General features: G+C 41.1%; 1 protein-coding gene across 2 annotated transcripts; it reads right to left on the minus strand.

The window, feature by feature from the left end:
- Positions 1–303: 303 nt before the first annotated feature.
- On the minus strand, positions 304–27,872 carry LOC129851419 (synaptic vesicular amine transporter-like). 2 transcript variants are annotated; one of them, XM_055917945.1, is made up of 17 exons: positions 27,692–27,872; positions 27,276–27,448; positions 24,777–25,137; positions 22,999–23,057; positions 22,791–22,874; positions 19,605–19,697; positions 19,415–19,504; positions 19,258–19,301; positions 17,998–18,058; positions 17,374–17,469; positions 16,690–16,768; positions 16,114–16,165; positions 13,346–13,409; positions 13,122–13,241; positions 12,791–12,924; positions 6,868–6,983; positions 304–6,250 (listed from the first exon to the last, which is right to left on the minus strand). In XM_055917945.1, exons 2-16 carry the CDS (start codon positions 27,406–27,408, stop codon positions 6,882–6,884), a joined length of 1,572 nt encoding a protein of 523 aa, XP_055773920.1. In that variant the 5' UTR covers positions 27,409–27,448; positions 27,692–27,872; the 3' UTR covers positions 304–6,250; positions 6,868–6,881. The 2 variants fall into 2 exon arrangements, with proteins under 2 accessions (XP_055773920.1, XP_055773911.1); XM_055917936.1 differs by having other exon boundaries at positions 304–6,983.
- Positions 27,873–27,925: the final 53 nt, after the last annotated feature.

The following is a 27,925-nucleotide window of genomic DNA, read 5'->3' on the forward strand; positions in this document are numbered from 1 at the left end:
CGGAGCATCTGGTAAGTAATTGGAGCCCATTGGGGAGACTGACATGATAATTACAGTGTGTCGTCTCAAACATTGGAAACTGGTGACACCCCCCCCCCCCACCCCCCCACCCCTTCATCATAGCCTGGTCCCCCACCATCCTTGTGTCTCCCACTACTGCTTCAAAGACATCAAGAATAGGAGGCATTTATCCTCAGTCAAAAACAATCATACCATCAAACATGTAACAAACTTACGGTTGATTGAATCGACTGCTTAAAAAAAAAAAAAAACGAATGTTCACATACTCGTATTCAATCCAAACACTTTTTCAGAGCAACATTTATTTAGGGGTTTTCCATCCCCACTGAGTATCAACATATATTATACAATCAGCACACTTTACAGGTAAACAACCAGTCCAGAATATAAAAGGTCAACATTTTTTTTGTGTACCAGTTAGTAAGTAGTTGATATACACACAAACCAATTACATACATGTCAGAAGGCACACACACCAACATGGGCACACACTCACATATGTTTGAGCATGTGTGCAATAGATTTCTAATATAAACAAATGACAAATATACTAATCTCTACACCCTAGGTAAATATGAACAAAAAAGGCTGGGGAAAAAAGTTATCAGCTTAATCTTACGCTCAAAATATCATATGAATCTAACCTTTTAAGTTAAAATTATTTTAAAAAATATATAAAACATGCATATCATGTTATTGGCACCCCTGCATTTAGTTCTTTGAGCACCCTCCCTTTGCCAAGATAACAGCTCTGAGTTGTCTCAATGGTTGATGGGGTGGGAGAACACAGGAAGTGATTTGAGACCATTCCTCCAGATCCTTGGTCCTCGCTTGTGGACTCCCCTCTTCAGCTCACCCCACAGGTTTTCAATGGGGTTTAGGTCGGGGGACTGGGATGGCCATTGCAAAAGCTTGATTCTATGGTCAGTGAACCAATTTCTTGTCGATTTCAAGGTATGCTTTGGATTGTTGTCCTGCTGGAAGATCCAACGACGACCCAGTTTTAGCCTCCTGGCAGAGGCAGACAGGTTTTTGCCTAAAATCTCCTGATACTTGATGGAGTGAGCCAATGATGGGGCGGCAGGGTAGCCTAGTGGCCTAAAGGTTGCAAGTTCAAATCCCTGAGTTGACAAGGTACAAATCTGTCGTTATGCCCCTGAACGAGGGGCCCTAACTCACTGTTCGCCACTAGGCCGTCATTGACAATAAGAATTTGTTCTTAACTGACTTGCCTAGTTAAATAAAGGTTAAATTTAAAAAATGATGCCATGTATCCTAACCAGTGGTAAAAAGTACTTAATTCATTTTTGGGGTATCTGTACTTTACTATTTATGTTTTTGACAACTTTTACACAATCCTAAAGAATGTATTATTTTTAAAATATTTTTTTTACCCCATTTTCTCGTTATCCAATTGGTAGTTACAGTCTTGTCTCATCGCTGCATCTCCTGTACGGACTCGGGAGAGGTGTAGGTCGAGAGCCGTGCATCCTCCGAAACACAACCCAACCAAGCCGCACTGCTTCTTGACACAATGCCCACTTAATAACCCAGAAGCCAGCCGCACCAATGTGTCGGAGGAAACACCAAACACCTGGCAACCGTGTCAGCATACACTGTGCCCAGCCAGCCACAGGAGTTGCTAGTGTGCGATGGGACAAGGACATCCCTGCCGGGCAAACCCTCCCCTAACCCGGATGATGCTGAGCCAATTGTGCGCCGCCCCATGGGTCTCCCGGTCACAGCCGGCTGTAACAGAGCCTGGACTCGAACCCAGAATCTCTCGTGGCACAGCGATGCAGTGCCTTAGACCACTGCGCCACTCGGGAGGCCCTAATTTTGATCCTTAAGTATATTTAAAACCAAATACTTTTAGACTTTTAGTAGTATTTTACTGGCTGACGTTCACTTTTACTTGAGTAACTTTCTATTAATAAGTCATCTATACTTTTACTCAAGTATGAAAATTGGGTAATATTTCCACCACTGATCCTTACAAGGTTCCCAGGGTTTTTGGAAGTAAACAGCCCCACAACATCACAGATCCACCACCATACTTATTTTCTGCATGACCATGGCTCTCTTTTTACACCAAACCCTTGTTGCCAAAAATCTGTATTGTAGTCTAATCAGACCATAGAACGTGGTTCCAATCAAAGCTCCAATGACATTTAGCAAACTCCAGCTGCTTACGTTTGTGGTTTGGTGACAGCAGAGACTTTGTTCTAGCAACCCTTTCAAATAACTTGTTGGCATTGGTGGCGTCGAATTGTAGTTTTGGAGACTTGGTGACTCCAAAATGTTACCCCTCTGCAATTCTCCCCCAACTGTTATCCTTGGAGATTTTTTTTTTTTCTCCACTTGAACCATCCTTCTTTATACACTTGCATCCTCTTCGAGGCAGGTTCATAACCGCACCAGTTGTTTAAAATGTATTAATTATTGCCCTAATAGTGGAGATTGGTGTTTTCAGGCTATCTTTTTATAGCCATTGGCTGATTTGTGAAGGTCAACAACCTTTTGTCCATGTTGATGGATGACTAAGGGATTTTAGCCTGCGTGTCACCTCATATTTATACCCCTGTCATGGATAACCTGTTAAGAGTTCCCAAACACTCCGATCAGAATATACATACATTTGATTTTGTTCGTAAGAATTTTTAGGGGTGGCAATAATTCTGACATGCATGTTTTAGAATAAAAAAACAATTTCTTGATTTGTAATTATAATTTTTGTTACAATTTTAACTCAATTAAAGGTTACGTTCATATGATATTTGGAGTGTAAGAGCAAGTTGATAAACAACAATAACATTTTTTCACAGCCTTTTTTGTTCACCTGGGGTGCCAATAATTCAGGAGGGCACTGTATAATCCATTATGAAACCTACATGACCCAACAATTTATTGCAAAATAACAAAAATCTCTCAGAATGGTAGCCATCTTGACATTAGTATTTCAATTTAAAATGTTAATATACATTTAAGAGCAAATAATGAAACTAATAGTGAAGGTATCAGGAAACGATCTCTGTCAAGTCCATCACAGGCTATTTTGCTTGCATCATTTATTTACAATGAAACCCATTGGGGTGTCCATTCAACCAAACCCAGCAAACCCAGAGTTTTGCAAATAACACTTCATATACCTAAAAATGCAGTCTTATTTGACATTTTTAACATGTGCCATTGTGTTTTTCCGTGGCAAGGGCATAAAAGTATTTTCACAGATTTCCAGATGTCAGGTTTGCTCGAACAACCAAAGAATGGTTTGTAATAAATGCACTTTGCCAAACAGCACAGAGATATTTGACAGTTATTAGCAGTGCTTTGTATACCTGGCTGTTTCTGTTAGATCACAGTGGTCTTGACAAAGAGCAGTGGATGAGTCAATATTTTCATTTTCCGCTTCAGGACAAATAGGAGAGGGGGTGGGGGAACGGGAGGGACACTTCATGGCTCTGTGTTGTGGATTAATACTGGTGACTGACTGCACACAAAAGTCTCTAATGACATGTGCAGGCCAGGGCCCAGTCAGCCAATCAAATCCTCAGACTGAAGTTGCTACTGTATGTATGTGCATGCACATTGCTGCTGGTCAATATAATCTTGGATCTTGGAAACAATGCATATTGATCTGTATGTATTGTGTGTATACTTTTTGATGACCTACTGGAAGTGTTCACAAATAATGTTAATGCTCTTCACAGGTTAGTTTAAGATTCAGACTGGTCAAGATTGAGACCCAAAATTCAACCTCGGTGTTTGAAAATACATTGCGGTTCTATTTTATTTATTTAACTAAGCAAGTCAGTTAAGAACAAACTCTTATTTACAATGACGGCCTCCACCGGCCAAACCTGGGCCAATTGTGCGCCGCTCTATGGGACTCCCAATCACAGTCGGTTGTGATACAGCCTGGATTTGAACCAGGGTGTCTGTAACCTCTAACACTGAGATGCAGTGCCTTAAACTGCTGCGCCACTCGGGAGTAGTGTTAGGGATTAACACTACTGGGATGTTCAGTGCACTGCAACCACAATAATAAGTGAATTCATCTTTGATAAAACTTTGAGTGTTTTGTTGCTAACATTAGACAAAATTACAAAACATATCAAGCTCATCACCTCAATTCTCTCTCTGCTAAACCAACATCAACATACTAGAACTGTCCTTGGAGTTAAATGGTGTGAGTAACTAGACTCTGATAAAGTGCTTTACCATCTCCTTAAGGTGCTGTTAATTCAGAGACGTCAAAGTAAACCTGTATCCATACGTTTACTTTTCAACACAATATATATTTGTATGGCTTGTAATGTCAATAGGGAAAGTTAATTATCTTCTACCTAAACATTGAGTCTTCAGATATGAGTCTGCGTTTTCCACACATTCAAAATGGCTTACCAAAAGGTATATACACTTAAAACACAGCTAAACATGTTTCCTATGAGCTGTGGTATCATATACAGTGACAGTCATTTGCTTTATTAACTTGTTTTTTGTTTTGATGTGGACAGTGAAACTGACGACGGCATTGGAGTGATGGTGTTTTTTTTATGTGGTATACCATGCAAATAGTCACAAGCACAGTCATAAGCAGTCAACCCAGGACAGCATTGGCTATAACAGCTTCTGGGGTATTGTCCTTTCAGTTCAGGTATTTCCTCAATTTAAAAATCAATCTCAATGTATAAAAAAAAAATGTTTGTGGAATCAATGAAAAAGGCCCATTTCAAGGTAAAATGTGGTTTGCCTTGTTAAAGCAGTAAGAACACTCATTCCAAATGTATTGAGTAACTTGTATCTCTGTAATAGACTATGTTATACTATATATCTAAATAATTTACCAATTATACTCAACCAATAGAATGACCAACACTAAGCAGTGTTCTCATAGTGCCTTGTTCGAGATGTTGACTCTGACCCTAGGTCAGTTTCTACACAGATAGAAGGAACATTTGTTTTGTTCGTACTGTTAATGGCCAATAGGTGAATTATTAGGACAGGTTTGTACTCCTTGCCGACCTACAGCACAGAATTTGGTGATCTACAGTCGTGGCCAAAAGTTTTGAGAATGACACAAATATTAATTTCTACAAAGTTTGCTGCTTCAGTGTCTTTAGATATTTTTGTCAGATGTTACTATGGACTACTGACGTATAATTACAAGCATTTCATAAGTGTCAAAGGCTTTTATTGACAATTGCATGAAGTTGATGCAAAGAGCCAATATTTTCAGTGTTGACCCTTCTTTTTCAAGACCTCTGCAATCCGCCCTGGCATGCTGTCAATTTACTTCTGGGCCACATCCTGACTGATGACAGCCCATTCTTGCATAATCAATGCTCTGAGTTTGTCAGAATTTGTGGGTTTTTTGTTTGTCCACCCGCCTCTTGAGGATTGACCACAAGTTCTCAATGGGATTAAGGTCTGGGGAGTTCCCTGGCCATGGACCCAAAATATCGATGTTTTGTTCCCTGAGCCACTTAGTTATCACTTTTGCCTTATGGCAAGGTGCTCCATCATGCTGGAAAAGGCATTGTTCGTCACTAAACTGTTCCTGGATGGTTTGGAGAAGTTGCTCTCGGAGGATGTGTTGGTACCATTCTTTATTCATGCAAGGCAAAATTGTGAGTGAGCCCACTCCCTTGGCTGAGAAGCAACCGCACACATGGATGGTCTCAGGATGCTTTACTGTTGTCATGACACAGGACTGATGGTAGCGCTCACCTTGTCTTCTCCGGACAAGCCTTTTTCCGGATGCCTCAAACAATCGTAAAGGGGATTCATCAGAGAAAATGACTTTACCCCAGTCCTCAGCAGTCCAATCCCTGTACCTTTTGCAGAATATCCTGGGCAACCTCTGTACAGGTGGTGCCCCGATCCCGCAGCTAAATCAACTTTAGGAGACGATCCTGGCGCTTGCTGGACTTTCTTGGGCGCCCTGAAGCCTTCTTCACAACAATTGCACCACTCTACTTGAAGTTCTTGATGATCCGATAAATGGTGGATTTAGGTACAATCTTACTGGCAGCAATATCCTTGCCTGTTAAGCCCTTTTTGTGCAAAGCAATGATGACGGCACGTGTTTCCTTGCAGGTAACCATGGTTGACAGAGAAAGAACAATGATTCCAAGCACCACCCTCCTTTTGAAGCTTCCAGTCTGTTATTCAAACTCAATCAGCATGACAGAGTGATCTCCAGCTTTGTCTTCGTCAACACTCACACCTGTGTTAATGAGAGAATTACATTTACATTTACATTTAAGTCATTTAGCAGACGCTCTTATCCAGAGCGACTTACAAATTGGTGCATTCACCAAGAATCACTGACATGGTGTCAGCTGGTCCTTTTGTGGCAGGGCTGAAATGCAGTGGAAATGTTTTTTTGGGATTCAGTTCATTTCCATGGCAAAGAGGGACTTTGCAATTAATTTAAATTAATTTGATCACTCTTCATAACATTCTGGAGTATATGCAAATTGCCATCATACAAACTGAGGCAGCAGACTTTGTGAAAATTAATATTTGTGTCATTCTCAAAACTTTTGGCCACGACTGTATAATACCACCCTCACCTGAACTATTCAGTAAATATGACACACAGAAGTCTGCTATTACGGCCCATGAAAACCCTGTTTTGACACGGCCCCACTTCCATTGGATAAGGCTCAAAATAAACACAGGGTAATGACAACAACTTTGGTTTGCTCTAGTCGTACAATAACAATGACACAGAACAGTGAAGACGGACATTCACAACGAAACAGCCTCGCTGTTAAAAAATAATAATCATTGTATCTCTGTTTTTGTACAACAAAATAGATCCTCTGGAAGGTAACATACATGTCTGGTGTCCATTAATACTCATCGTACTCTGTCTCCATCTCTTCGTACTCTGTGTTCCCCTGTGTTGAGTATGATCGGGTTTTCATCGAGCAGTTAGAGTCCATCAAGATGGCCTGAGAAGATTACAATTGTATAGAGTCAGAATTTACCAGAAATTCTAAGACAACAAAAATTAGCCACCAATAATTTGTTATCAAGGACCAAAGTTTCAGAGACAAAATATTGGTTCTCGATTGAACAAAGAGCTTTGTACTGTGGTTACATTGTAACAGTCATGTAGCTTTGATGGAAGACAACTACCAAGGCAAATTCATCCGCCTGTCTCGAGGCATACAGTGCATTCAGAAAGTATTCATTTTGTTACGTTACAGCCTTATTCTAAGATTAATTAAATTCCTTTTTTCCCCCTCCTCATTAATCTACAACAAGTACCCATGATGATAAACCAAAAACAGGTTTTTAGAAATATCACATTTACATAAGTATTCAGATCCTTTAAATCAGTACTTTGTTGAAGCACCTTTGGTAGCGATTACAGCCTCAAGTCTTCTTGGGTATGATGCTACAAGCTTGGCACACCTGTATTTGATGGGTTTGTCCCATTCTTCTCTGCAGATCCTCTCAAGCTCTGTCAGGTTGGATGGAGAGTATCGCTGCACAGCTATTTACAGGTCTCTAAAGAGAGGATAGATCGGATTCAAGTCTGGGTTCTGGCTGGGCCACTCAAGGACATAGAGACTTGTCCCAAAGCCACTCCTGCATTGTCTTGGCTGTGTGCTTAGGGTCGTTGTCCTGTTGGAAGGTGAACCTTCACCCCAGTCTGAGGTCCTGATGACCCCGGAGCAAGTTTTCAACAAGGATCTCTCTATACTTTGCTCCATTCATCTTTGATCCTGACTAGTCTCCCAGTCCGATGCTTAACCGTAGGGGTGGTGCCAGGTTTCCTCCAGACGTGACGCTTGGCATTCAGGCCAAAAAGTTCAATCTTGGTTTCAACAGACCAGAGAATCTTGTTTCTCATTGTCTGCGAGTCCTTTAGGTGCCTTTTGGCAAACTCCAAGCGGGCTGTCATGTGCCTTTTATTGAGGAGTGGCTTCCGTCTGGCCACTCTACCATAAGGCCTGATTGGTGGAGTGCTGCAGAGTTGGTTGTCCTTCTGGAAGGTTCTCCCATCTCCACAGAGGAACTCTGGAGCTCTGTCAGAGTGACCATTTGGTTCTTGGTCACCTCCCTGACCAAGGCCCTTCTCCCCCGTTTGCTCAGATTGACCGGGCGGCCAGCTCTAGGAAGAGTCTTGGGGGGTTCCAAACTTCATCCATTTAAGAATGATGGAGGCCACTGTGTTCCTGGGGACCTTCAATGCTGCAAAAATGTTTTGGTACCCTTCCCCTGTGCCTCGACACAATCCTGTCTTGGAGCTCTACGGACAATCCCTTCGACCTTGTGACTTGGTTTTTGCTCTGACATGCACTGTCAACTGTGGGACCTTAGACAGGTGTGTGCCTTTCCAAATCATGTCCTATCGATTGAATTTACCACAAGTGGGCTCCAATCAAGTTGTAGAAACATCTGAAGGATGATCAATGAAAACAGGATGCACCTGAGCTCAATTTCGAGTCTCATAGCAAAGGGGCAGAATACTTATGTAAATAAGGTATTTCTGTTTTTTATGTTTAATAAATTAGCAAAAAGGTCCAGTTTTTGCTTTGTCATTATGGGGTATTGTGTGTAGATTGATTTTATATATATATATATATATATATATATATATATATATATATATATATATATATATATATATATATAATATCAATATATATAAAAAATCAATTTCATTTAATCCATTTTAGAATAAGGCTGTAATGTAACGAAATGTGACAAAAGTGAAGGGGTCTGAATACTTTCCCGAATACACTGTAATTCTTTGATCCTTTGACCCAATATTTAGTTGCAGACATACGCATGTGCAATTTATAAAAGCATTTCTAGCTATGTAACTATGTACAGTGGCTTGCAAAAGTATTCACCCTCTTGGCATTTTCCCCATTTTGTTGCCTTACAACCTGGAATTAAAATATATTTTTTCGGGGTTGGTATCATTTGATTTACACAACATGCCTACCACTTTGAAGATGCAAATTCGTTTTTTTATTGTGAAAAAAAACAAGAAATAAGACAAAAAAACTGAGAACTTGAGTGTGCATAACTATTCACCCCCCCAAAGTCAATACTTTGTAGAGCCACCTTTTGCAGCAATTACAGATGCAAGTCTCTTGGGGTATGTCTCTATAAGCTTGGCACATCTAGCCACTGGGATTTTTGCCCATTCTTCAAGGAAAAACTGTTCCAGCTCCTTCAAGTTAGATGGCTTCCACTGGTGTACAAAAATCTTTAAGTCATACTACATATTCTTAATTGGATTGAGGTCTGGGCTTTGACTAGGCCATTCCAATACATTTAAATGTTTCCCCTTAAACCACTCGAGTGTTGCTTTAGCAGTATGCTTGTGGTCGTTGTCCTGCTGGAAGGTGAACCTCTGTCCCAGTCTCTAAAATAAGTTTCCCTCAAGAATTTCCCTGTATTCAGCGCCATCCATCATTCCTGCAATTCTGACCAGTTTCCCAGTCCCTGCCGATGGAAAAACATGGTGTTCTCGGGTGATGAGAGGTGTTGGGTTTGCGCCAGACATAGCGTTTTCTTTGATGGCCAAAAAGCTCAATTTTAATCTCATCTGAACGGAGTACCTTCTTCCATATGTTTGAGGAGTCTCCCACATGCCTTTTGACAAAAGTGTTTGCTTATGTTTTCTTTAAGCAATGGATTTTTTCTGGCCACTCTTCCCTAAAGCCCAGCTCTGTGGAGTGTACGGCTTAAAGTGGTCCTATGGACAGATACTCCAACCTCCGCTGTAGAGCTTTGCAGCTCCTTCAAGGTTATCTTTGGCCTCTTTGTTGACTCTCTGATTAATGCCCTCCTTGCCTGGTCTGTGGGTTTTGGTGGGCAGCCCTCTCTTGGCAGGTTTGTTGTGTTGCCCTATTCTTTCCATTTTTAATAATGGATTTAATGGTGCTCTGTGGGATGTTCAAAGTTTCTAAAAAAAAATTATAACCCAACCTTGATCTGTACTTCTCCACAACTTTGTCCCTGACCTGTTTGGAGAGCTCCTTGGTCTTCATGGTGCCGCTTGCTTGGTGGTGCTGCTTGCTGTAGGGTTTTTCAGAACAGGTGCAAATATACTGAGATCGTTTAACAGATCATGTGACACTTAGATTGCACACAGGTGGACTTTATTTAACTAATTATGTGACTTCTGAAGGTAATTGGTTGCACCAGATCTTATTTAGGGGCTTCATAGGAAAGGGGGTGAATACATATGCACGCAACACTTTTACGCATTTTATTTTTTAGAATTTTTTGAAACAAGTTTTCTTCATTTCACTTCACCAATTTTAACTATTTTGTGTATGTCCATTGCATAAAATCCAAATAAAAATCAATTTAAATTACAGGTTGTAATGCAACAAAATAGGAAAAACGCCAAGGGGAATGAATACTTTTGCAAGGCACTGTAACTGACAAAATAAAGGAAACACCAAGATAAGTCTTAATAGGGCCACCACGAGCCGCCAAAACAGCTTCAATGCGCCTTGGGATTGTCTGGAACACTATTGTAGGGATGCAACACCATTCTTCTATGACAAATTCCATAATTTGGTATTTTGTTGATGGTGGTGGAAAAAGCTATCTCAGACGCTGCTCCAGAATCTCCCATAAGTGTTCAATTGGGTTGAGATCTGGTGACTGACACACACACACACACACCTTTTAAACCCCCTATGCTCCTTTGAGACCCCTCTTTCAATGTCACCGAGATCTCTTATTCTAGCCATGGTAGCTACAATAATGGGCAACTCTGCATTTTTATATATGACACTAAGCATGATGGGATATTAATTGCTTAATTAATTTAGGAACCACACCTGTGTGGAAGCACCTGCTTTCAATATTACCACCATTCACCACCACCATAAGGTCCAAAAGGGGAAACTTTATATAGTTCAAACACTTTAATCAAGCTGAATACCCTGCTATCTGTTCATGTATGTGGTGTATCTGTTACAGCAAACCGTAAACATTCACACAATCTATCCACCAATCCCTCCACCCCAAGAGGCTGGAATGGAGTGAATGGCGTCGAATCATAGCTGTGTTCGAATACTCATACTAACCGCACTAACCATACTATTTTTGACGTGAATTGAGTATATAGTATGCTTATTGGTCATAGTATGGATATAGTTAGTATGCCAAAAGTTGCCGGATGTCATACTAAATTCGGAAAAATACGAAGTTTACACACAGAGGACACTATTTCCGTACTTTTAGGGTCCATAATGCAATTCTTCAGAAAATGGGTGTGGCTTCACATCGTTTTCAGATTTGAAGAAAATCCGAAGTCCGACTAACTAATGACAAATGTTAAGAAAATGTTGAGCAATGTAATAAAGTAATGACTTTTCAAATAAGTTGCATTACGTTGGCAGACAATTTGCTAGCTACACTATCCTTACGAACCGCATAGCATTACATCAGTATGTACCGGTATGTTAGCTAGTTACCTAACGTTAGTTGGATACTAATACATCAAACTTGCCAGGCAGTATATTAACTATCTGCTATCTAACTAACTACCCAACGTTTATTGACTTGATTATTCACATCATTCTTAGCTAAGCGGTATAGTCATTGTGCGTTTCAATAGACATTGTTAATTCTGGCTATCTACTCTAGCGCACAGTTGAATATGGCCGGTGTCAGTAAATGTCGGCAAAAAAAAGCGTAATAAATTGTTGCCAGCAGCACAGTTACAGTCACCAACGCTCTGGATAACATGAAAACAGCCTAACCAGCTTTGCTAGGGTGAATAAAATGGTCAGAGAGAGGTGTTCTCTCATTTGTGTCTAGAAGTAGCTAGCCAGTTAGCGTGGGTGCTTGACTGCCGTTGAACGCTCGGGTCAACCCTACTCCTTACTCCTTGGCCAGAGTGTCCAGTATGCTTTCTGAATGCGCCGACCGCTCTGAATTTACAATCTGACAACGCTCTGGATTTACAAACGCCCAGAGCGCATTCTGGCACTGCAGATTGAATTTACGAACACACCTGAAATCGTAAAATGTTTAGCTAGTCATGTGTTATGCTAACAGGCTAGCAAGAGGTTGCATAGCAACAGCATCCACTTCCGGTAGACAGGCGAAGCTCTAGTATGCTCAACTGAAACGATACTATTCGTTTACAGTATACTAGAATGAACTAATAGTATGTAGTATATACTCATTAAGTATGCAGTATACAGTATGTTAGTATGGGTATTTGAACACAGCTCATGTCTTTGATGTGTTTGATACCATTCCATTGATTCCATTCATTACTATGAGCCTGTCCTCCCCAATTAAGGTGCCACCAGTCACCATGTGCACAATCTATCCACCTATCCCTCCCCCATGTGCACAAATAAGCCATCTTCTTCTACCTACCCATACACAGCTTACTCATAGTCTAAATGTATTTAGTCTAGGGAACCAAAAGCAGGTGGAAGGTGGGGTGGGGGTGGCCAAAAGCAGTAGAATGCAATACACAGCAATGATGAGACCTGAACTGGTCAACTTAAACAGAGTTCCTCTCTCTCCGTTTCACCTGGTAGTATCGCCTATAAAAGATGGCAATAGTTTGAGCCTGTGGGGATGGCAATGGCTAGTTCTCTCTGCATCAGATGCAGCATTACAAGTAACCAGTATTCAAACGCATACCTCTGTGTAAGTGTGTAGTATGTTTGTGTGTGTGTGTGTGTGTGTGCATGTGTGTGTGTGTAGGTGTTTGCGTGCACATATCTGTGCGTGTACGAGGTGTTCAGTGTCTCACCATTTTCTCTTCCCTCCCAGGAGGACTCCTGAGGAAGTAGCAGAGGGGAGCGAAGAGGATGTCCACGACGCCGATGATGGTCATGAGCCAGGGGAACCCAATGCTCTTCGCTATGGCGCCTCCAGCGGACGGACCTTCATCAGCAAAAGGAAGGTTAGTGAGCTTATAGAGGAGCCGGATATAGATTATTTCCCCCAAATGGACATATCGTGATGCTACTCTTATCGTGCCACACCTCAACAACAACAAAAACATACATAAGACCGTGTGACAGAAATGTTTTACTATACTATGGGACTGGGTTATTTTCAAGCATCTGATGGTAATTTACCTAAAGCAAAGCCCATACAGAAAGCCACATCAGCAATGGCGTACACAGTGCCATAGACTGACACATGTCTCAGGTCCACCAAATATCCCATGATTGGCATCATAGAGGAATCCACCATGCCTGACAAGAGACAAGATAATGAGAAGTTCAGTAATATCTTACAAACCAGATGCTAATTTCATCATCTGTTGTTTCTCTATACAATGCAATACAAATTGACTTACCAATTGCAAAACCAACACCAAAATTCGGAAGAATCAGTCCATAGATGTCCTTAGCGAAAGGGACCTATGACACGACATAGTCAAGGTAAAGAGTGGAAGAGGATTTGTATTGATCAGATGTTTACCGTGTAATCCAGAATACCATCTTTATGTGGTCTAAGGACTTGAGGAGCTTTGTTCTTGCACACACAACACAATTGCATAAGGAACTACAATGAAAATGTAATTATCTGTGTCCAGAGAATTCGCTGTTTTCTGACTGGCTTTCGAGTTGACTTCTGATTGAACTCCCCTTCCCTTTGTAGCCTCAAAATGTGATTTGGAGACTAATGAGATACAGTAGGACATTAAGACAGTAGGCCTGTTCCAATACATAGAAAATTCATCCTTACCTTCTCCCTTCTTGTATGTAACCCCTGATCTGACATGACTGGGTTGGTAAAACCCTAGGTTTCACCTACACTACATGACCAAAAGTATGTGGACCCCTGCTCGTACAACATCTCATTCCAAAATCATGGGCGTTAATATGGAGTTGGTCCCCCCTTTGCTGCTATAACAGCCTCCACTCTTATGGGACCGCTTTCCACTAGATGTCATGCTGAAACAGGAAAGGGCCTTCCCCAAACTGTTGGCACAAAGTTGCAATCACATAATTGTCTAGAATGTCATTGTATGCCTGTAGCGTTAAGATTTCCATTCAGTGAAACTAAGGGGCTTAGCCTGAACCATGAAAAACAGCCCCCAACCATTATTCCTTCTCCACCAAACTTTACAGTTGGCACTATGCATTGGGGCAGGTAGCGTTCTCCGGGCACTCAGGGCTCCCGAGTCGCAGCGGTCTATTATAAAAGAAATAACAGATTAGTCCGTCAGACTGCCAGATGGTGAAGCGTGATTCATCACTCCAGAGAACTCGTTTCCACTGCTCCAGAGTCCAATGGCGATGAGCTTTACATGACTCCAGCAGACGCTTGGCATTGCGCATGGTGATCTTAGGCTTGTGTGTGGCTGCTCGGCCATGGAAACCCATTTCATGAAGCTCCCGACAAACAGTTCTTGTGCCGGCACAAGAACTGTTTGAAACTCGGTTGTGAGTGTTGCAACCGAGGGCAGATGATTTTTACGTGCTACACACTTCAGCACTATGCGCTCCCATTCTATGAGCTTGTGTGACTTACCACTTCGCAGCTGAGCCGTTGTTGCTCCTAGACATTTCCACTTCACAATAACAGCACTTAGTTGACCGGGGCGGCTCTAGCTGGGCAGAAATTTGACGAACTGACTTGTTGGAAAGGTGGCATCCTATGACAGTGCCACGTTAAAAGTCACTGAGCTCTTCAGTAAGGCCATTATACTGCCAATGTTAGTCGATGGAGATGCATGGCTGTGTGATATAATTTTCTTACACCTGTCAGTAACCAGTGTTGCTGAAATAGCCGTATCCACTAATTTGAAGGGGTGTCCACGAACCCCTGTATTTACAGTGCCTTGGAAAGTTTTTTTGACTTTTTCCACATTTTGTTACGTTACTGCCTTATTCTAAAATGTATAAAATAGTTTTTTTTCCATCATCAATCTACACACAATACCCCATAATTACAAAGCAAAAACAGGTTTTTAGAAATTTGAAATAAAAACTCATATCACATTCACATAAGTATTCAGACCCTTTGTTCAAGCACCTTTGAAAGCAATTACAGCATCAAGTCTTCTTGGGTATGACGCTACAAGCTTGACACCTGTATTTGTGGAGTTTCTTCCATTCTTCTCTGCAGATCCTCTCAAGCTCGGTCAGGTTGGATGGGGAGCATTGCTACACAGCTATTTTCAGGTCTCTCCTGAGATGCTCGATCGGGTTCAAGTCTGGGTTCTGGCTGGGCCACTCAAGGACATTCAGAGACCTGTCCCGAAGCCACTCCTGCGTTGTCTTGGCTGTGTGCTTAGGGTCGTTGTCCTGTTGGAAGGTGAACCTTCGCTGCAGTCTGAGGTCCTGATTACTCTTTGAGCAGGTTTTCATCAAGGCCCTTCTCCCTCGATTGTTCAGTATGGCGGGGTGGCCAACTCTTCCATTTAAGAATGATGGAGGCCACTGTGTTTTTGGGGACCTTCAATGCTGCAGAAATCTTTTGGTACTCTTCCCCAGATCTGTGCCTCGACACATCCTTTCTCGGAGCACTACGGACAATTCCTTCAACCTCATCGCTTAGTTTTTGCTCCGACGTGGACTGTCAACCGTGGAACCTTATATAGACAGGTGTGTGCCTTCAAATCATGTCCAAATCAAATCAAACCAAACCATGTCCAAACCAAATCAAAATCAAATCATGTTGAATTTACCACAGGTGGACTCCAATCAAGTTGTAGAAATATCTCAAGAATGATCAATGGAAACAGGTTGCACCTGAGCTCAATATCGAGTATCATAGTAAAGGGTCTGAATACTTATGTAAATAAGGTACATTTCAAAAAAAAAAAGTTTGCTTTGTCATTATTGGTTATTGTGTGCAGATTGATGAGGATTTTTTATTTATTTAATCAATTTTAGAATAAGGCTGTAATGTAACATAATAAAATGTGGCAAAAGTGAAGGGGTCTGAATACTTTCCGAAGGCACTGTATAGTGTATACCCAATAGTGCTACCCAATATCCTTAGATGGACCCCCTGATTCTGATGATGCCACCAGGCCAAACAGGTACATTAATGTTAGCATTGTGTTGAGCTGGATGCTAAAAGCTACCTGATAAAGATGTGTCTAGTACTCACACAGAGGATGCTAACCCCCACGAGGACCATCCCGATGAGAGAGCACAGCCATCTGGGAAAAGAGGAAAGAGCAGTTCAGGGTCTGCCAATGACAACAGTCAATGTCCCTCTCCCCTCCCTTCACTGTTGTATTGTATCGCAAGCCCACGAAATCTGATTTATTACAATAATAAACTTCAAATAAACGAACAGAGGAAGCAAATGGACCACAATCTGTTTTCTTTGAGACAGGATTAGGACATTTTGAGAAACAAATATTCGATTTTTTTCAAACTTTCTAAAAGAATACTTCTATGACTACAGGCAATATTTGAACCCTGAAACACATGTATTTTCATAAAGTGTGAGGTAAAAATCTATTGATTTAAATGTGACTGTGCACACACAACTGTGATAAACAAACAAGCGTTAGCCAAGCGGTTATAAACACACTGTCACACTGTAGACTTCAATAAACAGCAAATACCCAACCTGCCTGAGAAATCTAATTTAGAGTTGCTCAATAGCACAGGAAACAGATACCAACGCAGGAAAAGATAAGGAGACGGAAAAAACGGTAGTCATTTCCCTCCCTACCTCCCCATCTTGTGCGCGAGGACGCCAAAGATGTTAGTTCCAATAAGGTAGGAGATGCTGGCTGGCACAAAGGCAACGCCTGGCAGAGAGAAAGATAGAGGGAGAGACAGAGATCAGTTGAGAGAGAGATAGCAGGGCAGAGAGCGAGAGATAGCAGGGTACAGAGGGGCCAAGATAAGCAAGCACATTATCCGTCTCTATCATAGGGCTCCAGCATATCTCCTAGACACAGTAATGAGCACTCCCACTCTCCACTCGCCCGCAAATGAAACCCTAATATCCTGTCCCCTGCTTTCCCCCATGTCGCTCCATCCTCTCTCTCGTGCGAGTCCTCATAGTCAATGCCACTACTAAAAATAAGTAATAATGGCGGGAAAAGAAAAAGAGTGATTCAGTTTCACTAAAATGGGAGGTTCAATGAGGTGGAGAACGACTACAGATCAGTTTCAATGATCATCTAGATACTGTATGAGGTCTTTGTGAATACCCAGTTATACGCCACAGTGTCATAATCAAGTTATTGTGTTATGCTGTTTCCTTTTGCTGTGTTTTCAAACCTTGAGTTCAAATGAAGACCATCATTCTAAGTACATTCAGCAAGCAGAGTGGTTTCATGTGCAGCATTGTCAATAGGGGAAACAGGGTTGTCAAGAGGGACAAAAAGGAAAAGAAATGTCAAAATACCTAGCTGCCATTTTCTTGGACACATGGTCTCCATCATCCAAATAGGCAACGCTGGCTCTAACATGGCGATGGCCATGTTGGCAAAACAAATGGATCCTGGAAAAGAGAATGTGATTGAGGATAAGTGGACCTTGGGCTTGTTATTCTCCATCTTTACACATTTTCTATGTCCCTGTCAGCCCCCAGCCCCCCCCCGACATAATACCCAGTATTAGGCTGCCCTGATTGAAGTGGTGAGGAGTCTCACTGACACATAGATGTCGTTTCCCCAGGCACTTCAGCATCACACATACTCCAACACACACGAGCAAATGTGCACGCACACACACACAGTCTAATCTGATGCGGAGATGACCCCTTCTAACATGCAGTGCTCGCTCTCTCTCCTCTTCTGGCAATAATACTGTTCTTAACCCAGAAATCAATTGGTAGGCTCAGCGTTTGTCTTTTCCTAGTTCAGGGCAGAAATTCAACCACAGGAATACAATTTGTTCGAACATCTCAGTCAGTTCTTCTTCCACCTAGTTGCTTTTCGCTTAGTGTGACTGATATGGGAAATGCCACAGCGGGTACTTCAGAATAAAGTAATAATATGACTAACAATAATAAATGATGAATTCTTACCTGCAGCAATGAGTATGTATGGATCTTTAATAAGGCTCCAAAGTGAGGACCCTTTCTGGCTCTGTAGAGAGAAAAGGGTCAGGAAATGTAGATCTAAACAGTTTCATGTCAAAACTGATTAATACAAAAAGGCAGCCTCGAATAATTATGTGGTACCTAGTTACTACAGTGCTGTCTGTACCTTTACATCATTGTGGAATGATGTACAGTTACTATCTGTGCTTTCAGTATGCAAAGTGTTTGTGCACACTGAAATACCACTGTTCCTCTCTATTCTGAGGGTCCCTGCTATTACAGTAATGAATAGGAAATGTCCACACATAGCCATTGAGTTCACTCATGACTGGCACAGGTGTGACAATAACCTCTTGTCAGTTACTCTGACAACGTCTCTAAGCTCAATGATCATGTGTTCACATCACTGTTAGATATCTCAGCAACAGAGATTTGTTATTTTATTTTAACTAGGCAAGTCAGTTAAGAACAAATTCTTATTTTCAATGACGGCATAGGAACAGTGGGTTAACTGCCTTGTTCAGGGGCAGAACGACAGATTTTTATCTTGTCAGCTCGGGGGATTCAATCTTGCAACCTTTCGGTTACAGTGATGTACTAATAGTGAGGATTATGTCATGTCTCCTTCCCTTTTTAATATTCATCATCCACAACTAAACAATGTATAAGCGCCATTGGTCTGATAATCATAGCCACTATCTGATTGGGTCTCTGTCACTACCTCCTTGGTATCCGTGATGACTGATATGCATCAGCCCCATAGATCAAAGTCAGAGGGGCTGTGATAGGAATATCCATCCCAGGCACACGTCTCCTCTAACTGGGATGGTAACCCATCATACCAGAGACCTACACAGCACACAGCTCAGGCTGTCGCTCTGATATAAAAACCTGGCTGGAAGACACTTCCAAACGGATCATCACTCATGGCTGTCACTGAGCGGCTGAATTTCTCTGCTTATCTGTTTGCATGGCAGAAGAGTTCTGACAGAGAAAAGTGTATTTATTCAGTGTAAAATTACTTTTAATGGCCTGTGCACTATTTGTATTCCCTAAACAGTGTAAAGCACTTTAAGCATCTGGAAAGACGCTGTATGAATCCAATCAAATCACTTATAATACTCTATTGATCCCCACACTCATATCACAGTGATCTGGTGATTGTGAACACATTCTTACACAATTCCAATGAATTTACATCAATAATCCTAAAAAGAGCTGTCAAATCTATAGCCACACACTCACCTCTGGTTCCACCTTTGAGGGCTGGAGAATGAACAGTTGCAGTGCTGTTGGGCGACACAGAGGATGAACTTAGTTAGCATCCCTAACAGGTGACTCCTGATTAGAGAAAACAGAACATCTGCATGATGATGGAGAGAAACATGGCCACATTACTTACCTCCATCCAGCACAGCCAGAACAGCCAGAATGAGGAAAGGTGCCGTTTTCCCCACAAACTCATACATGACACTGCCGAATGGTGGGCCCACTGGGTGGAAGAAAGTAAAGATGGTCAAGGATTTTGGCCAACTGTTGCCTGTTACTGTAGTCTACAAAGAGCTCAAACGCATCATGAATTGTGTACATACCCAGCACGCCCATGGCCAGACCACCCAGGGCTATCCCGATGGCGTTTCCCCTCTCCTCGTCATCTGTGTACACACTGGCAAGCATCCCCATCCCTAGAAGAAGAACAGAACATGTAAGCTCTTATATACACAGGTACATTTGACCTGGCCACATCTATATAGTTGGTTAGAGCAGTCAGGGTAATATACAGTGCCTTGCAAAAGTATTCAGACCCCTTGTATTTTTTCACAGGATTAAAATGGATTTAATTGTCTTTTTCCTTTTACATACACAGTACCAGTCAAAAGTTTGGACACACCTACTCATTCAAGGGTTTTTCTTTATTTTTACTATTTTCTACATTGTAGAATAATAGTGAAGACATCAAAACTATGAAATATCGCATACAGAATCATGTAGTAACCAAAATAGTGCTAAACAAATCTAAATATATTTTATATTTGAGATCCTTCAAAGTAGCCACCCTTTGCCTTGACGACAGTTTTGCACACTCTTGGCATACTCTCAACCAGCTTCATCAGGAATGCTTTCAACAGTCTTGAAGGAGTTCCCACATATACTGAGCACTTGTTGGCTGCTTTTCCTTCACTCTGCGTTCCGACTCATGCCAAACCATCTCAATTGGGTTGAGGTCGGGTGATTGTGGAGGCCAGGTCATCTGATGCAGCACTCCATCACTCTCCTTCTTGGTAAAATAGACCTTACACAGCCTAGAGGTGTGTTGGGTCATTGTCCTGTTAAAAAACAAATGATAGTCCCACTAAGCCCAAACCAGATGGGATGGCGTATCGATGGGGCGTATCGATGGGGTGGCTACTTTGAAGAATCTCAAATAGAAACTATATTTTGTTTGTTTAACCGTTTTTTGGTTACTACATGATTCCATATGTGTTATTTCATAGTTTTGATGTCTTCACTATTATTCTACAATGTAGTAAAATAAAGATCTACTCATTCAAGGGTTTGTGGTTTTCTTTAACCTTTTTTCTCTCCAATTGGTAGTTGTCTTGTCCCATGGCTGCAACTCCCGTACAGACTCGGGAGAGGCGAAGGTCGAGAGCCATGTGTCCTCCGAAACACGACCCCGCCAAGCTGCACTGCTTCTTGACACACTGATCGCTTAAGCCATCCGCACCAATGTGTCAGAGGAAATACTTTCCAGCTGGTGACCGAGGTCAGCTAGCAGGCGCCCGGCCTGCCACAAGGAGTCGCTAGAGTGCGATGGGACAGGGACATCCCGTCTGGCCAAACCCTCCCCTAACCCGGACGACGCTTGGCCTCATGGGTCTCCCAGTCACAGCCGGCTGTGACACAGCCTGAGATCGAACCCGGGTGTGTAGTGATGTTTTTAGCACTGCGATGCAGTGCCTTAGACAGCTGCGCTACTCGGAAGGACTAATTGTAATTTTTTGTCAACAATCTACACAAAATACTCTGTAACGTCAATGTGGAAGAAAAAGTATAAAATGTTTAAAAACATTAATAAAAATTTAATAAATAAAATATAGTCGTTGCATAAGTATTCAGCTCCCTGAGTCCATACATGTTAGAAACACCTTGGGCTGCGATTAGAGGTGAATCTTCTTGGGTTAGTCTCTAAGAGCTTTGCACAGCTGGATTGCGCAAGATTGACCTATTATTATTTTCTGAATTCTTCAAGCTCTGTCAAGATGTTGGTGATCATGGCTAGACAGCAATTCTCAAGTCTTGCCATAGTATTTTATGCAGATTTTAGTCAAAACTGTAACTTGGCCACTTAGGAACATACACTGTCTTCTTGGTAAGCAACTCCAGTGTAGATTTCTCTCCCAGTGTCTGGTATGAAGCAGACTTGAAGCAGGATTTGCTTTAGGATTTTGCCTGTGCTTAGCCCTGTCCCGTTTTTTTTATCCTGAAAAACTCCCCAGTATTTGCTGATGTCAAGCATACCCATACCACGATGCAGCCACCACCACGCTTGAAAATTAGAAGGCAGTTACTCAGTGATGTGTTGTATTGGATTACCCCCAAACATAAGGCTTGCATTTAGGACAAAAAGTGTATTCCTTTGTCATGTTTTTCTTGCATTATTACTTTAGTGCCTTGTTGTATACAAGATGCATGTTTTGTATATTTGTGTTCTTCTTTTCACTCTGTCATTTAGGTCATTATTGTAGAGTCACTACAATGTTGCTGATCCATCCTCAGTCCTCTCCCGTCACAGCCATTGAAACCACTTTTAAAACCACCAATGTCCTTAAGGTGACATCCCTGAGCAGTTTCATTACTGTCCTGCAGCTCAGTTCAGAAGGATGACTGTATCTTTGAGGTGTCTGGGTGGTTTAATACATAATGCACAGCATAATTATAAATTAGACCATGCTACAAGAGATATTCAATGTCTGATTTTTATTGTTACCTATTTACCAATCACTGCCCTTTTTTTAATGAGGTTTTCGAAGTTCCCTGGTCTATGTAGTAGAATCTGTGCTTGAAATTCAATACATGATTGAGGGACTTTACAGATGTATATATGGGGGACAGAGGAAGCGTTAGTCGTTTAAAAATCATGTCATGTCCATGTAACTTTTAATGTGATTTGTTAGGCCAAATTTTACTCCTGAACTAATTTAGACTTGCCTAAACAAAGGGGCTGACTACTATGCAACAACTATATTTGTGTTATATAATTTTGTATTAATCCTTAATTCTTCCACTTTGACATTACAGAGTATTTTATGTATATTGTTGACAGAAAAATTACAATTACATCAATTTTAATCCCACTTTGTAACATAACAAAATGTAAATCTGAATACTTTTGCAAGGCAATGTATTTCTTTATAGCATACTACATATATTATTGTTATTATTATTAGTTCTTGAAACACTGCTCTTCATTTATCCCAGGGCTGCTTGCACAAAACAAATCCCCTGTGACTGTTTGAATAGACACTTACCAGCGTTACGTTAGGAGTATTGGTTGTTCCTCTTATCGCAGCACCTTTCAATAACTCAACTAGAGATGTGTATAATAAATGCCTCAATGTTCAACTCGAGAGACAAAGATGCATACCAAGGTAGGCCTACTGTAATAAAAATGGTGATGGTTCTGGAGAAACTGTATGTGCTTGCTGCTCCTGTCTCAAAGTGAAGCTAATCCTGAAAGCATCTATAAATGTCAGGGGTAATGCCAAGGACCTTACCAGCCACGGAGGAGCAGGAGGAGCCCACACCCTGCAGGGATCTGGCCAGAAACAGCAGAGTGTAGCTCGATGAGAAGGCGAACACTTGACAACAACGACAATAGAAATTCAGACAAAAAAAAAACAAAAGAAAACATCAATCATGAAAAAATATAATTGAAACACGGTGTGAGATCTGGAAACAGGTGTGGATGTGGGTAATACTTACTAATGGTTGACAGGAACATAATACAGAACCCGGCAAACATGGGGATCTGGTATCCTATTCTGTAAGCACATTGAGACATCCTTTCTCAATACTCTAGAATATAATGCAATACTATATAAAACAAGACATATTACAGCTACAGCTCATCTAACATTAGTCTAGTAGAAGTTGGGCAGAAACACTCTTTGGCCTCGTACACACTGCGTTTGACACAATGGTTGTGATACAACTGATATTTGGGTGGTACACATCTGGGAGTTGGTCTGCACAAAAATTACACAATCATGGTGCGGTGTCAATGCTTTTGTAAATATGCATTGTGTGTACTTAGCGCCTTATTCCATGTACCTGACATGCATGACTTGCCTTGTGTTGTCCTTTCTCACTCGGAAGGTGACTAATGGGTAAATAATAGGATTCTATTGTTTGCTTCAAACACAGAATATTGTGGTGCCCGGCTGAGACGGTAAATATTAGCCTTGATGCATTCGTCTATGACTGAGCAGTGAGCACTGCTAGAGCTCAAACCTTGACTGACTTTACCCATGTGAGCATTCCATATGAAAATATTTCACAGTAATATCTCTGACAAATTGGTCTTTCCCGAATATGTGCGCTAACATACAGATATGTCTACAAAAGTATTGATCCTTAGTAAAAATCGATATTTTGAGTAATTTCAGAATACAGTACGATGCTCAAAACAATAACTGCAAGTGCTTGTAAAGCCCTACAAGCAGGGATCCATACTGAATGCATGCATTCAGAGATGCATAAATCCAACACAAACCACTAAACAGGAATTTAGCTATATGGGAACAGGCTGGATTAGATCTAACTGACATGACATTTGGTCTCAAAATAGCGATATACAAACGGCAGCGTTTGATTTTACTCCCTGTCACTTGAAAAGAGTCTGTTCCTGGTCTTTCTCCCCATGGACCTTTGACTGATTACCCAAACGCAGGCCAAGCTGAGCCACCATTTAGCTCTGGGCTAGCAGGAAGCCCTGGCAGGCACCCACGCTGCATGTGGCTTCACACTGAACTCTGAAGATACACATTGGCCTAACCTGCATGCCTGCTGTCATCTCATTTTAGTGTCATTCAAAACTACTTGTCTTAATAATTAGTCAAATCAGGTCATAACTGTATGAAACAACCCCTTTATAACCACAATTAAAACATTTGTTCAACCAGGGAATCATTTTAAATGCTAAAACTCTTCATAAACTAGGGCAACATAAATAGACAGGTTTTACGAAACCTGAAATATAGTTGCCATGCAAGCCAGTTCACAGCTGGCATTTCATTGAAATAATCTAGAAATAAGTATGTGTAACGGAATTCGTCCTCCTCATCTGACGAGGAGTAAGAAAGGTCGGACCAATGCGCAGCGTGGTAAGTGTCCATTATATTTAATAATCCTGAACACGACAACAATACAAAAATAACAAAGTGAATAGAAAACCGAAACAGTCCCGTAATGTGAACAACACAGACACGGAAGACAACCACCCACACAACACAACAGAAAACAGGCTACCTAAATATGGTTCCCAATCAGAGACAATGACTAACACCTTCCTCTGATTGAGAACCATATCAGGCAAAACGAAAAACCCAACATAGAAACACAAAACATAGATAACCCACCCAACTCACACCCTGACCATACTAAAACAAAGAAAATACAAAAGAACTAAGGTCAGAACGTGACAGTATGAAAATAAGATAACAGATAACACACCAACCAGTGTGATCATGTCATTCACCCACCGGTTGGTGAGAGGCCCAATAAAGGGGTTGGTGATGAGCTGTACGGTGGCCTTGGAGGCAAAAAGTAGTCCCACTTTCACATTCTCATTGAGAAGCTGGTCATCTGCTTTGGGGCAGTCAGGCTCTGTGGAGTTGTGGGGTGTGAGAGCCGAGGTGGAAAGAGAGACCGCCTGCATCTGATCCAAGGGTATGGGTGTGGAGTCCATTGGGCCCCCGCTGGTTACCCTGACAGAGTTGTCATAAAGGGACACGATGGTCTGGAAGGTTCCAGAAGGGGTGTGTGGGGAGGCCGTGGTGTGATTCTTGGCCATGTTGGCTGCTGCATCATCAACTGTGTATAGGTAGCTGGGAATGATGGGGACTACCAGGAAGAAAGGAGCAGAAAAACAGATGCTGAAAAGTGTTATATCTACTATAGTATATTCCGATATAACCTCATCATCCAAAGAAGTCTGTGTGGAATATAATTACGAATTTATTTCATATTTATTCGATTTTTGTAACGGGTTGGACATTAGGACACACTCCATTTCTTTCAAAGGTTAAGAAAAGATTGATTTGATTTAATTAATGTAGCTATAAATGTGCCAGATAACACAATGATTGGCCCCATTAAGATGGTTTTAGCTTATTATTTTCATATTATTGTTATTATCCTGCTTTTATCATATTAATTGTTATTCATACCCTTGCTGTTTATAGATTTGCCTCCAATCACGTATGAGCATATACAGCTACTCTAGAGTAATTTCTGACTGACAAATTCTGACATTCTTCCAATGCGCATCTGTATCCATTGCTCAATGGACATGTCCGGGAGACGTGTCCAGCACTGACGGCACACAAAAATAACAGCATTCATGTGCACATCAATGTCATCCATAATCTATCTGATACGACTGGGAGATTCATTGGTAATGGCAATGCTGATGCTTTCATGGAAATCAAGTGAGCTGGGGACCTTGGTACCAAAAATATACAATGGGTGTAGATGGATGAATTCCATGCCCAAATAATCTGTAGCAGGCGCACCATCCCGGCCCACCATAGTTTTCATTTACTAATTACTATTCACTTGGCCACGTGAAAGGCGATATAAAGGATGACCAATTATTAACAATTAACCTCCTTGTGAAACTTTACACTAAAGGCTACATTCAGCTTTTGAAAATGCCTAAGGTTGTAATCAATTTGACACAATCTGATAACATGAATAATCGACAGAGGAAATGTTTAGGGAAAAACATTGTAGCACATAGGCCGCTTTCTAATATGTTATGTTATATATATTATGGGTATATTTACATTTTAATTCACAATATGTTTGATTTATGACATATTTTATTCACTCATTCTCAACTTGGACTCAGGGGTAGACGTAACATAGTAAAAGTAAATCCGGGATGTTCCAATTATTTATTTAAATTTTATTTCACCTTTATTTAACTAGGCAAGTCAGTTAAGAACAAATTCTTATTTACAATAACGGCCTACCTTGGCCAAACCCGGACGACGCTGGGCCAATTGTGCGCCACGTTATGGGACTCCCTATCACGTCCGGATGTGATGCAGCCTAGATTAGTATGATATGTTACATTTGGTATGTATGTATTCATTTGTGGATATCCATCATCCATTTCGTATGATATGTTAAGAATTGCAATTCCTACAATATGTAACGAATTTGCAAAATGTAAAATATGTTACGAATTCCAATTTGTTGTTGCTAATGTTAGCTAGGTGGCTAACACTAACATGTTAAGTAGTTGCAAAGTAGCTAAAAAGTAGTAAGTAGTTGCAATGTTGCTAATTAGTTAAAATGCTAGTTGTCTGTGATGAGATTCGAACACGCAACCTTTGGGTTGCTAGACATTCACGTTATACACTCACCCACCCTACTTTCAGTTTTGCCTTAAGTAACCTTCTATTTTATGTATCATACCACACCTAAAATATTATAAATATTTTTGTGTCCATGATTTACGTTTACTATGTTTAGTTTAGTCTATGAGACCCGGCTGTCATTCTTACTCATTGTGCTATCTAATATTGGATATTGGATGAAAACCAATGTGTATCTTATTTGAATAAAATGTAACAACTGAAGTAGCTAGTGTCTAATTTCGTATATAGTTAAAAAGCTTCATGCAAGGTAAAATGATGAGCAAATCACAATGTTTTTTTTTGGGGGGGGGGGGGGGGGGGGGGGGGGGGGGTGGTAATAGCCAGGACGGAATAACTTTTGTTCCACACCAAAAATTATAATTGAACTACTCTAAACAAATAGGGGAATACAACCTTCTTACGAGTGAAACAACAAAACATTGCATGGTTGAAAAGAATATCTGTCAGTTATCCACATTGTTGATGGGTTAGTTTGGCAGGCAACAGACTCGAATTGTCCTTTAGAAAGGCATTGATACGTTTCAGTGGGGGGTGAAACAACAGTTGACACAACAGTAACAGGTGTGAAAATAATTTTTCCAAAGTTGTACCTACCGACCACCGTTAGAAGCATATTATCCAGCAGCAAGGCGATGAAAACGATGACCAGGGTCAACTTCCTCGATTGTCTTTCCTCTCTCATCCATGACAATAAATTAAATTCTCTCAGAGTGTCTAATCTTCCCATTTTTTGAGTCCACAAAAGAGCGAGCGAAAAAAGATTTGCTCTGGGGAAATAACAAACGTTATGGACACCAGAGAGTGACAGTCCTAAAAATTTACTTTAGCACAAGAAGCCTAATGACAAATTAAGCATTCATACAAGGCTATGTAAAATGACCTGATGTAGATTGGAGAAGACTCAAATAAATCGCATATGTGTCATTAGAATGAAGCAGAAATTGGGACATCTGCTTCAATAAATCGTGACCTGTAATTTGTTAAAAGTGACATAATGGTTGAAATCTTACCTTAGATTTACATTAGCAAAAATCACTTTGCGGCTGCAACCCGTGGTGAAAGAAACGATATGTGCAGAGCGTTTTAGTTGCTTGACTGATCCTTGACGTCATGCAACTTTTATCATGAACATCCTCACCTAGAGCATAGCAGTGTCTCGAGAAGGGTGCAACTGCAGCCCGCAATTCGGGGGCGTTCCTACATATGGGCATTTCTGCATCTGCAGGAACCCCTCTTTATACTTC

The sequence above is a fragment of the Salvelinus fontinalis genome, chromosome 1 (genome assembly GCF_029448725.1).
Source record: "Salvelinus fontinalis isolate EN_2023a chromosome 1, ASM2944872v1, whole genome shotgun sequence".
Lineage (NCBI taxonomy): Eukaryota > Metazoa > Chordata > Actinopteri > Salmoniformes > Salmonidae > Salvelinus > Salvelinus fontinalis.

Excerpts from the sequence above, each read along its gene's own strand:
- LOC129851419 (XM_055917945.1), bottom strand. The coding sequence starts at position 27,408 with ATGGGAAGATTAGACACTCTGAGAGAATTTAATTTATTGTCATGGATG. Across the intron at positions 18,059-19,257 it reads CCTCAAAGGTGGAACCAGAG|AGCCAGAAAGGGTCCTCACT; the intron begins GTGAGTGTGTGG and ends TTCTCTCTACAG. Across the intron at positions 13,410-16,113 it reads TGGGGGTTAGCATCCTCTGT|GTCCCTTTCGCTAAGGACAT; the intron begins GTGAGTACTAGA and ends GTCGTGTCATAG.